The sequence below is a fragment of the Rhagoletis zephyria genome, unplaced genomic scaffold (genome assembly GCF_001687245.7).
Source record: "Rhagoletis zephyria isolate East Lansing unplaced genomic scaffold, Rhagoletis_zephyria_1.1 Rzeph_scaffold_02665, whole genome shotgun sequence".
Classification (NCBI taxonomy): domain Eukaryota; kingdom Metazoa; phylum Arthropoda; class Insecta; order Diptera; family Tephritidae; genus Rhagoletis; species Rhagoletis zephyria.
The window spans coordinates 65302-77659 of NW_016159749.1; the positions used below are offsets into that span (position 1 = coordinate 65302).

Sequence of the window (12358 nt, forward strand, 5' to 3'; positions counted from 1 at the left end):
TTTTACGCGTCTACATTTTGCAACCTCGCAGCAGGGTTGCATTATGGCAATACTAATCACATTTTTTTTATTTATTGGGCACGTTTTCTGTATTTGCATTTAATTTGAGCGCAATTTCTGATGAAAAGAAACAAATCAAGGAAAAGAAATAACAAATATTAGGAATTGGTAATTAAGTTAAATAATTAAAATTTTTCAGAAACAAAATCGAAAGGCGACATATAAAAAATGCACGCAAAGGAGAAATGTCTGGCAACACCAGCAAAGTTTTGAGAAAAATTTGAGACGACTGCTAGAAAGGGGTGCTCACAGTTTGATGCTAAAGATGTCTCAAAATGTAGACGTCTACATTTTCAGACACAATTTGGAACGATCTGTGAACACCCCAATTATTTCTTGAGGAAAGAGTGAGGCAACAGGCTGTGCAGTATCAAAAATGTCAAAATTCCTTGGACACACACACGAAATAATGGCAAATTTTTCTTGACCTATTTCTTGAAAGCTGCATACTAGTCTTTAACTAATAGAAAACCAGCGGTTTGTAACTGTTGTTAACTAATGGATGAATATTAGGCTGCGTTTCACCAGATTCATTTAAGTGAAAATTACTTTACTTTTCGAATTTATGGTTTCACCAATCAATTTTATTTTGTTTTTAATTTTGATTTAAGTGACCTATGCTCTTCACTTAAATAAAAATTAAGTTAGAATAACCACACTCAGAGATGTTACACGTTTAATCAGCTGATCAATATACACACACCACAATTTTGAGTATATGCTGCTTACTAGTATACCAGCCCTGCTTTTACAACACAGCGTGCCAAAGCTTTCAAAAGCTCTCAGTACAAATGAAGGCTTTTGCTGGTAAAGTCGGTTCTGCAACCACTTTTTACTCACTTAAATAAAGAGCTTATTGAAACTGAAAATAATTTAAATGAGAATTAAATAAAAAATTAAATTAAAGTTAATTTCCACTTAAATGAGTTTGGAGAAACACAGCCTTAGATAACTACAGTCAACCATTAAGCAAATTGATACTGTGGAATAAAAAGTGGTGATTTAAAGTAAGTATATTAGTTAACTAATGACAACAGCCCATAGGTGCTTGGACACCTGCATATTAAAGGAATTCCAAAAGTAACGAATTAGCAAAGAAAAATTCCACCACCTCCTTGCAAGAGATAACTGGGAAGGTATATCAATGGCTCTATTTGAGAGGGAAAACTCTTTCGCCCAGCGAAACATCGAAAGGGGGTGGTACAGCGGTATTATTCTTGACCTACATCTGAATTCTCGTTCATAATAGTTGCGATCCCGTACTAGTCCGGACTAGTCAGAAATAGTCAGAATCAGTCAGATTTTACTGGAAATCGATCACGTACTCGACTCTGTCTATTGAGATGACAAAAAAGAGAGTAAATACGGTTCTCTCTCTGTCAGAAGTTACCAGTTTTAGTCCGAGAATTTTTGCTGGTAAATTCTGGTGAATGTGTCAAACGATCAGCTGTAGTGTGTTTGGCAACGAAATTGTAAACAAAAGAAATTGTATTTTTGGTTATTTACATGTGTGAGCTGGATGTGTTTACATACAAAATAAGCAAAAATTTACAACCAAAGTTACCATTTTTTACTAGAAAGCGATCCCGTACTTTTCAATGCTACTCTCTCGCTCTGAGCAAATCTTAATTATTTGAGAGTTTTACTAGTCCGACTCCGAGGAATACGGGATCGCACCTAATGATTTCTCTATCCCAACTCTCTAGTTACCTCAAAAATATAGACAATTTATGTTCAGGCGATATTGGCTTTGGTAGCCGATTTTTTGGTTTTGTAAATATATCCTCTTTTATGTAGCTAAGGACATAATCGAACAAAATCCGAGCCAAGCGGAAGTATTCACTGAACCTTTTTTTATTGCTATGTAGATGTCGACACACCAAAATCTCAAAAGTCCCCTCGTTTTCACGTTCTTTGAACAGTTCCGACTCCGACTCCCTTTCAGCTTCTTCTTCCGATAACTCCTCTTCTAAAAAAATTAGTAAAGCGACGTCGAGATCCTCCATTTTTATTTAAAATAAATAACTTCCAAGGGATAAAATGCGGAAAACCCAAATTGAAGAAAATTCTGGCATGTGAACGTTACGTTCAACTGGTTTTACATAAAAGCGCCACCGCTAATATCGTTGAGAATAGCGTTCGGTATGGTACGGGCGTAATATTACGGCACCGCTTTTCGAGGAAACCAAAGCTTAACACCTATCAAGAACTTGAAAGAAAGCTTCAATACATTTACACTTTTTACTAAAAGTGTGTTTGCATTAGGTGCGTTCCAGCGATTTTTGGACAAAAACCTGTAGAACTGTCAAAAAGCAAAATATCTCTCACAACAGAGAGCAACAGTCGAAGAACTGAGAAAATATGCTGGAACGCAAAAAACCATTTTTCCAGCAAATATATAAATGCCAGATGTTTATTTACAGAATTATTTACTCAGGCAAAAATTCTTCCACACAACATTTTAATTCTCAAAAGATTTCGTTATTTTGACACAATTGGCTTCGATTCTGCTTAACATATTTTTTATAAATTACATCAGCTCTTTCACTTGTTGTTTACGAATGCAACACTGCTCTTCATTTGACAAATTTCATGAATTTGCGGAAAGAAAAACTTCGGACTAAATCCCGCAACTTCATACTGAGAGTAAGGTTATTTTACTCTCACGAAATGCTCTCAGTTACAGGAAATTACAGGAAATTATTCTGCTGGAACGCTTTTCGCACTAAATCCTGCAAAACCTGCAAATCGTACTGGTGCTGGAACGCCACTAATGTTCAACTTTGCATTCAACTCAGCACAGGGTTGAACGAAAAAAAAGTTGAATGGCTTGAAAATTTTAGTTTGGCTTCCCCCGGGTAGCAAATTAAGGTGGCAATGGGGGTAGGGGCAGTTCTCCTGATTGCAAATATATAGTTTTTAGCTGAAGGAGGCTTATAGTTTTCAAGCTATTTATTGTTAAAGTTTGTAAATTGAGCTAACCTCTCGGCGCTATTTCACACAATAAACACTATATTTACGTCCACACTTCAGTGTACATCAGTGTAAAACACCACACAATGAAATATAAACATATTTCTTACATTTATTATGTATTTTTAGTAAACTAAGTATGTTTCTAAAATCATCACGCACTTCAAGGTTTCACACCGACATTCGAAGAGTGCTGCCACTTCTAAGAAAATAACAATAAAAGAGAACAGTTTTTATCTTACCCGTTTATACCAGCCACAGTACTTTTGCACAGAACACCCTTCTGCGTAGGCGGCCTGGGTCCGCGCTTAGGGATTATAACCCTCACAAAGTAGAATTCTCTTTCTGTGTTGCGAAGAAAAATGGCTGAACACCTTTTGCAGAGAACACCTTTCTGCGTAGGCGGCCTGCGGCCGCGCTTAGGGATTATAGCCCTCACAAAGTAGAAGTCTCTTTCTGTGTTGCGAAGAAAAGAGGCTGAACACATTTTGCAGAGAACACATTTCTGCGTAGGCGGCCTGCGGCCGCGCTTAGAGATTATAACCTCACAAAAGAGAATTCTCTTTCTGTGTTGCTGAACACCTTTCCCGCAAGATGGCGCGGGAGTTGAGTTATTTATAAAAGTTGTATTTATGAACCGATTTCGTTCAAATTCAAAATGTAAGCTACCTACTTGATGAAAAAGCATTTGCGAAAAATAGGCCTGCTAGGTGGTGCTGGAATTGAGTTATTTATAAAAGCCGTATTTATGAACCGATTTTGTCAAAGCATTTTCGAAACGTGCGTAGGAGGCCTGCGGCCGCGCTTAGGGTTTATAACCTTCACAAAGTAGAATTCTCTTTCTGTGCTGCGAAGAAAAGGGGCTGATCACCATTCTGCGTAGGGATTATAACCCTCACTAATTAGCAGTAAATATCTTAAAAACTATAAGTGTTGTGTTAAGTCAAAAAAAGTTTTTAATGGGGAATATGACCCCACAACCTCCTTCATTACTAATTTAACGCTGAAAACGATAAAAGTAAGATGAAAACTATTCTCTTTTATTAGGTTTGTTCCACACGAGCCCGCGGGTACCCGCGGGTTCCCAAAACAGCCCAGAAAGGATACCTCACGCTAGAAAAATGGGTAAGAGATAGCGAATACGTTCCACTTTTGGATCGTAAATTTCTTCTTCTTTGTGCACGAAACAGTCCGAACTTTTTTTCCGGGCACAAATGTACAAAAGGGCAATTTGAAATAGTAGCTGTTGTTGTTTAAATCCGAAAGCAAATTTTATAAAACGCAAAATTGAAAAATACCACAGAATTTTCAGAAAATGTATTTATTTTGTAATTTCATTAGCCAGATAAGATAAATACACGTAAAATCATTGGCGCGTATTCATAGTCTAGCACGAAGTCGAAACTAACAAAGTTGCAACTTAAATTTAAGTACCAACTTAAAATTTACCTCTATTCATAGTCGCATTTCAGACTTCTACTAAGTAGTTTCGACTTAGTTTACGATATAGCAAAATTAGTGTGAAAATGTATCGATTTTTCTTTACGATATTTTGGAAAAATTACATTTTTATTAAATAATGTCAAGTTAGATTATCCGTTTATGTAATTTTTATTTTCATTGCATGATTATGCAAAAGAAGAAGGTATCATTTTCTTGTTAATTGTGTGAAATAGCCAGAACAACCGCAATGATGTGAAGTCGATGTTTATCGAAAGCATGCTGTGAAACATACAAATAGTAGATATCTAAATGTTATGGGCTGTTTTTGCTTATGCAGCGTTTCTGCTGCATTTAAAATGCAACATTTAGCACTTTCGAACATATGTTTTGCGTTCATGCTACCGCATTTAGCAAATGTACTTTTACGCGAGTTCGAAATCGTATGCTTTTGACAAACAGCCGTGTTCCAGTCGCTTATTCAGATCCGTATCTATTACGATCAATTCTCACGCAGAAGATAATGTGTAAAAAACCCTACTGAAAAGGAAAAAAATAAATTTGAAAGCAAAAATTCAATACAAAAACTTGAATTGTTTTAACCATAACCGAACATTTGTTTGTGTATATATTCGTTTGTCAGTGCTGTCAATTAAAATTTCCTCACTTAATTAGAAAACAAAACAAACAGAGTTGATCACAAATTGATCCAGATTTCTATCAGCATCACATCGATGTTAAATTTGCGTAACTTTTCGTTATCCAAATTGTTGATGCGGCTGTAGCAGTGTGTTTGTACCCTTAGGTTGATGCGGCTGTAACAGTGTGTTTGTACCTTTATGTCATTGTATTTTATCGAAAATGTTGTAATCCCATCACTAACCATAATCAAAACCAAAAGAACGTAGAAAGGTTCTAGAAGGAAATTGATTGTGGTCCTGGTGATGGGAGCTTAGGAGCGCACAAAAGCGTAAGTTGATTTATTTATGATTTAAAAACTATTATATCTTTATTGTACAAATTGAACAGGAAATAAAGCACAATTCATGTCAGCATACACATCAAAATTGGCGTGAGCTTTATTTTATACTCCTCGGACCAGGACGCAATCAACAATCTTTATTTCGCTTTTTTATGGGTTGGCGAACAACCAGAGTTTTGCCGCATTACAAGCTTAATATTTTAATAGTTCGTCTTAATGCCTGAAAGTTGTGGCTAGTAATAAGTAAGCGATTTGAGAGCGCACCGTTTTGTATGTACATGCGCTAAATTCCTTCAAGATCGGATGAAATTGAATCGAAATTGATCGGAGCACGTGCCATAAACCAAGTAAGCTGCAGATCGAGGTGTGGCTGTGATCAAACCAAGGAAGCTAATTGGTAAGTGTCTTAAAGAACTGATTGGGTGAGAGTTAGTAGTTAGTGGTGTGCGTCGTAGTGTGGTATAGAACATAACCTAGCGAAATCGCGCCAAAATTGTAAAAAGCGCGGCTAAAAATCTCTTTCGAATATTCGTGGCGACCATTTTGTATCATGCCGACAACACGTTCCGGGGCAAGTAAAGAGGCTAGTGTGAATGAAGGAGATAGCGATAACGAAGAGTTTGAAGAAACGATTCTTCAGCAGCCTACAGCAAATATGGCTGGGCAACAATCGCTCGAAATTCGGCTAACTGAGATTTTGCGGCAAGTTCAAAGCATTCAAGAAGAGCTTCGGCAAAGTAGGCAGGTACAGGCGAATGCGGCTAATGATAATGGAATTATTACAACAGCATCCAGCGTAGTAGGTCATTCGCAAGGTAGTTCACAACTAGGATTAACACGCAAGCTATATGATTTGCCAGAGTTTGAAGGGCGTCCAGAGGACTGGCCCATGTTTAGGGAAACCTTTTTAATGACCACTGCAGAGTACCAATATACTGATACACAGAATATGATTCGGTTACAAAAGGCAGTTAAAGGAAAGGCTAGGGAAACTATCGAGTGTCTGTTAATCCATAGTAGGAACGTGTCGCAAATTATGAAGGTTTTGCAGGAGCGTTTTGGGAAGCCGGAATTGCTGGTAAAGAGTCAGATAAATAAAATAAGAAATGTGGCGCCGATCTCAGAGAGTCGCATCGAACAGCTTGTGGGATTTGCGACTAAGGTGCAAAATCTGTCTTCGTTCCTGCAGGCAGCTGATTGCGACCACCACTTGTCTAATCCGACGCTAATGGAAGAACTCCTGTTGAAGCTGCCCATACAGAGACGCATCGAATGGGCACGTTACGCTTCGTCAATTGTACCGCGACCAACAATCTGCCATTTTAGTGATTGGTTACAGGAGTTGTCATCAATGGTGAACTCGGCCTGCGTATACTCTAGCTTAGAACCGCGACAAAATAGACCCGAAGGGCGTTCAAGATTTTTCCACGCCAACGAGGCTAGTGGTGAAAATTCTGGGCGAATTAGGTGTGAGGCATGTGCAGATAGGCACGCGATTACTAAGTGCAGAAGATTCCTGAACATGGAGCACGGGGATAGATGGCGCCTAGTTCGTCGCAAAAAGCTTTGTTTTAATTGTCTAAAGGGAAGTCATCGCAGCAACAACTGTGGTGAAGAACATGAGTGCGGTGACAGGCACTGTACAAAAAGGTGGCATGTACTTCTTCACGAGTCCAGTGGCAGAGCACAACAGTGGCAGTCAGCGCCACCGCAGCAAGCGTCGCAGCCGACTTCGCGGTACGCGATACAGCAAACGTTGGCATCGACAGCAGAACAGGCGGTTCAGCAGAAACGGGCAGCGCAAGAAGCAGTACAGCAAGTTTTTACAAATACGGTAGCACCCAGTCCCGCCCCGAAATTGTTATTTAAGATACTTCCAGTGGTATTGTACGCGCATGGTAGAAAAGTCAATAGCTACGCGTTCTTCGACGAAGGGTCCGCCATATCCTTAATGAACCGCGATCTGGCAACCCGCCTTGAACTGCAGGGAAGCAGTGATAACTTGACCCTGCAGTGGTTTGGCAGCACGACCGTTACGGAGCGTTCCTGTAGAGTAGACGTTCACATCTCCGGCGTTGGGCGTAACAGCAGCAAATTTCTGATGCGTGATGTTCGCACGGTTGAAAATCTTCAGTTGCCAATGCAGTCGCTTAGCCTGGCAGATCTTCATTGTAAATATCAACACTTACCGATCCTACAATATAACGATGCTGTACCAGAACTATTGATAGGTTTAGACAACGCACATCTTGGCATTCCGAAGCGAACAGCATACGACGGTAGAAGAGGACACGCAGTAGTGCTGACGAAGCTTGGATGGGTTATTTATGGCACGGCGGGCCCCCTAGCTCCTTACTCGCGGTATCACACATTGTTTGCACAAGTCGGCGAGACGGAGAATATGACCGACAACATGGAAAATCTCGTGAACGATTTCATAACTAATGAGAACATGGGCGTAAGTACGGCGAAGCAGGTCGAAGCTAAAGACTTGTTAAGAGCGAAGAAATTATTGGAAGAAACCACTAAGCGCGACGGGATTCGATTCGAAACGGGTTTGCTGTGGAAGCGAGACGACGTGGAGTTGCCGGAGAGCCGAAAGATGGCCGAAAATCGATTTTTTGCGTTAGAAAGGAAGTTCAAGAAGAACGACAACCTGAAGAAAGCATACGCTGGAATCATTTCTGAATATCTGGCAAAGGGCTATTGCCGGATGCTGAGTAAGGAGGAAGCCGCAACAATAAGCAAGCGGACTTGGTACCTGCCTCACTTTGGTGTGTTTAACCCTAATAAACCAGGGAAACTTAGGCTAGTTTTTGATGCGGCGGCGGAGTCACGAGGCACTTCACTCAACTCCATGTTACTCAGTGGGCCAGACTTATCACAGTCTCTGGCAAGCGTCCTGATGAGAAACCGGTTGGAGTGTGCGCTGATATTGTGGAAATGTTCCACCAAGTGAAGATTCGACACGAAGATTTGGCATCGCAACGCTTTTTATGGAGATTTGATCCCGGAGCGCCAATCGAAGAATACGTGATGAATGTGATGGTATTCGGAGCTACTTGTTCGCCCTGCTCAGCGCAGTTCGTCAAGAATAAAAACGCAGAAGACTTTAAAGAACAGTTTCCAGAGGCTGTAGCGGCGATCGTAAACAATCATTACGTAGATGATTTTGTGCATTGTTTCTCCAGTGAGGATGAGGCCTTTACGGTGACAAATCAGGTTGTCCGCATTCATAAGCGCGGAGGTTTTGAACTAAAAAGATTCGTATCGAACTCGCAACTTATAAATAGCTTAAATGAAGAACAGTTACCATTACATTATTTAAATCTTGACAGAGAAAATGCCGAATTGTTCCAGAAGGTGCTCGGAATGTTTTGGAAAACCGAAAGAGACGTTTTCAAGTTTGTTCTATCCTTAGGGAAGGTGAATCAGGACGTGTTAAAGGAGAAGCGGAAGCCAACAAAACGAGAAGTCCTCAGTACAACGATGTCCATCTTCGATCCGTTTGGAATGGCAGCAGAATATTCCCTGGAAGCTAAGTTAATCCTGCAAGAAATTTGGCGGGAGCGGATAGATTGGGATGACAGCATATCCGACGCGGTGTACATGAGCTGGAAGAAGTGGCTTCGAATGTTACGAGATCTGGAGAGTATAAGTATACCACGCTGCTACGGAGCTACATTTGCTAAGGGACCCGTCGAACTACACGTGTTTGCGGACGCGAGCGAGGCAGCATACGCAACTGTTGCATACTGGAGACTTGTAGACGATCACGGCAATATCCGACTGGGTTTCATCGCTGGTAAAACTAAGTGTGCTCCAATTAAGCTGGTATCTGTTCCTCGTCTCGAATTGCAATCAGCAGTGCTCGCTACGCGCCTCAAAAATAGTATTATTGCAAGTCACGACAAGATCCCAAGTAGGGTTACGATGTGGTCTGACTCAAAAACAGTATTGTCTTGGTTAAAATCGGACCATCGGCGTTACAAGCCCTACGTAGCGCATCGGGTAAACGAAATTTTGGATGGCAGTGAAATTAATGAATGGCGATGGGTACCCAGCGCACTTAACCCAGCTGACTTCGGAACGCGTCCCAGAGATGGAAAGCGCGTGTCATTCTGGATCACAGGTCCGAGCTTTTTACAGCAAAACGAGAACAACTGGCCGCCAAATGCATCTTGTGAACCTACAGACGTTGAGCTGCGCAACAAATTCACGATATTAATAATTAATACTAATACTTCATTTTTTAAGAGATTTTCGTCCTTCAACCGACTGAGAAGAGTAGTTAGCTGGATGTTGCGATTTCGGGAAAACTGTCTCAAGACAAAAGCGACACGCGTTTATGACGACTTGAAGGTGTTCGAGTTGCAAAAAGCCGAAACAGTAGTCTTACGATCAACGCAGATGGAAGAGTTTGCGGATGAATACCATGCCCTGCGCATGGGCAAGCGGATAGAGAAGGGTAGCGCGTTGTGGAAGCTCAGTCCCGTTATGGATGCGGAGGGCGTCATAAGACTGGGTGGTCGAATAGACGCTGCCACCACGATTTCATCATGTACGAGACGCCCGATAATCCTAGCTAAGCGATGCTACGTAACGGAGTTGCTGATAGATCATTACCATCGCTCCTGGAAACACCAAAACGAATCCACAATAATTGCCGAAATACGACGCAAGTACTGGATCCCTAATATAAGGGTCGAAGTGCGTCGCGCCACTAAAAGATGCCAGTTTTGCGTCAATGCAAGAGGCGTTCCAGATCAACCAGAAATGGGCCAATTGCCAGTAGACCGGCTGACACCATTCGTTAGGCCTTTCACATACACCGGCTTAGACTACATGGGACCGTTCAACGTTGTCATCGGTAGGCGAAACGAGAAGCGCTGGATCGCCCTCTTTACTTGCCTAACAACGAGAGCGATACATTTGGAAATGGCGAAGGACCTCTCCACCGACACCTGCCTGTTATGTATCAGGAACTTCATGTGTAGGCGTGGAACTCCTGTGCGTATCCGTTCGGACAACGGTACGAACCTCGTTGGTGCTGACAGGGAGCTTAAACGACAGCTTATGGAGTTTAATAATGGCAAAATAGCAAATGCGCTTGCGAATAAAAACATTGACTGGGTTTTCAATTGCCCGTTGAACCCGCACGCTGGAGGATGCTGGGAACGTTTAGTACGCTGCGTCAAAAGAGCTATGGGTCATGCAGTACATAACGAAAGTATTCAAGAACACGTCCTATACAGTCTCATGTGTGAGGCGGAGAACATCGTTAATTCCCGACCGTTGACACACATCCCACTAGACGCACCCACTGATGAACCGCTAACTCCCAATCATTTTCTTTTAGGTACCCCAAACGCTGAGCAAAACGCCACATCCGAATGAAGAGCAGTTCCAAGCCACTCGCAAACAATGGCGTAAGGCCCAACAGATGCAATACCGATTCTGGAAGAGATGGGTAGATGAATACCTTCCTGACCTGACCAGGAGGACGAAATGGTACCAGCCAGTGAAGCCTTTGGCCGTAGGCGACGTAGTCCTCATATGCGATAGCGGTGTTCATCGAACGAAGTGGCTTATGGGGCGAATAATGGAAGTATTTCCGGGCAAAGATGAACAAGTCAGAGCTGCACGGGTCCAGACTCAGGTGGGCATCTTTAAGCGACCAGCCTGTATGTTAGCAAAACTCGAAGTTGGTGAATCTAGCTAGATTCACGGAGGCGGGGATGTTGATGCGGCTGTAGCAGTGTGTTTGTACCCTTAGGTTGATGCGGCTGTAACAGTGTGTTTGTACCTTTATGTCATTGTATTTTATCGAAAATGTTGTAATCCCATCACTAACCATAATCAAAACCAAAAGAACGTAGAAAGGTTCTAGAAGGAAATTGATTGTGGTCCTGGTGATGGGGGCTTAGGAGCGCACAAAAGCGTAAGTTGATTTATTTATGATTTAAAAACTATTATATCTTTATTGTACAAATTGAACAGGAAATAAAGCACAATTCATGTCAGCATACACATCAAAATTGGCGTGAGCTTTATTTTATACTCCTCGGACCAGGACGCAATCAACACAAATAATGTAAAATAATAAATGAAATCTAGATCGGCGATCACTGAAACGCAGCTAGCCACTGTATACGCGAAAAAGCAATGTTGCCACTTTTTCTCATTAAACCATGTTCGAATCGTGGAAATTTTGGAAGATCACAGCGTTGCTTTTAGCATTTATATTCTTAATGCAAAAATGGTGTTGCATTTAGTTGCATTCAGGTGACGAATTTTGTATGGATAAATGTACATTTAGCGCATTTAGCTCTAAAAAAAGAAAAAGTGGCAACATTGCATTTTCGAGTATACAGTGGCTAGCTGCGTTTCAGTGATCGCCGGTCGAGATTCCATTTATTATTTTACATTATTTGGATAAAGAAAAGTTAAGAAAATTCAATATCGATGTGATGCTGATAGAAATATGGATCAATTTGTGATCAATTCTGTTTGTTTTGTTTCCTAATTAAGGGAGGAAATTTTAATTGACAGCACCGACAAATGAATATATACATAAACAAATGGTCGGTCATGGTTAAAACAATTCAAATTTTTGTATTGAGGTTTTGGTTAAAAATTTATTTTTTCCTTTTCAGTAGGGATTTTGCACATTATCTTCTGCGTGAGAATTGATCGTAATAGATACGGATCTGAATAATGCAGCGTTTTTGCTGCATTAAAAATGCAACATTTAGCACTTGCGAACATATGTTTTCGAAGAGCGTTCATGCTATAGCATTTAGCAAATGTACATTTACGCGAGTTCGAAATCGTATGCTTTTGACAAACAGCCGTGTTCCAGTCGCTTATTCAGATCCGTATCTATTACGATCAATTCTCACG

General features: G+C 41.0%; 2 protein-coding genes across 2 annotated transcripts; both read left to right on the forward strand.

The window, feature by feature from the left end:
• Positions 1-6005: 6005 nt before the first annotated feature.
• On the forward strand, positions 6006-8753 carry LOC108367399 (uncharacterized). Its single transcript, XM_017622005.1, has 3 exons — positions 6006-8199; positions 8343-8702; positions 8749-8753. Exons 1-3 carry the CDS (start codon positions 6006-6008, stop codon positions 8751-8753), a joined length of 2559 nt encoding a protein of 852 aa, XP_017477494.1.
• LOC108367397 (uncharacterized) lies at positions 8709-11314 on the forward strand. The gene is made up of 2 exons (XM_017622004.1): positions 8709-8821; positions 9007-11314. The coding sequence occupies exons 1-2, from the start codon at positions 8799-8801 to the stop codon at positions 10850-10852; spliced, it is 1869 nt and encodes a 622-aa protein (XP_017477493.1). The 5' UTR covers positions 8709-8798; the 3' UTR covers positions 10853-11314.
• Positions 11315-12358: the final 1044 nt, after the last annotated feature.

What these genes read in the sequence shown, in the direction of transcription:
- LOC108367399 (XM_017622005.1), top strand. Translation starts at nt 6,006, where the DNA reads ATGCCGACAACACGTTCCGGGGCAAGTAAAGAGGCTAGTGTGAATGAA. An exon ending in GGAGGAAGCCGCAACAATAA is followed by an intron (nt 8,200 to 8,342) that starts GCAAGCGGACTT and finishes GACTTATCACAG; the next exon opens with TCTCTGGCAAGCGTCCTGAT.
- LOC108367397 (XM_017622004.1), top strand. Translation starts at nt 8,799, where the DNA reads ATGCCGAATTGTTCCAGAAGGTG. An exon ending in CCGAATTGTTCCAGAAGGTG is followed by an intron (nt 8,822 to 9,006) that starts CTCGGAATGTTT and finishes TAAGTTAATCCT; the next exon opens with GCAAGAAATTTGGCGGGAGC.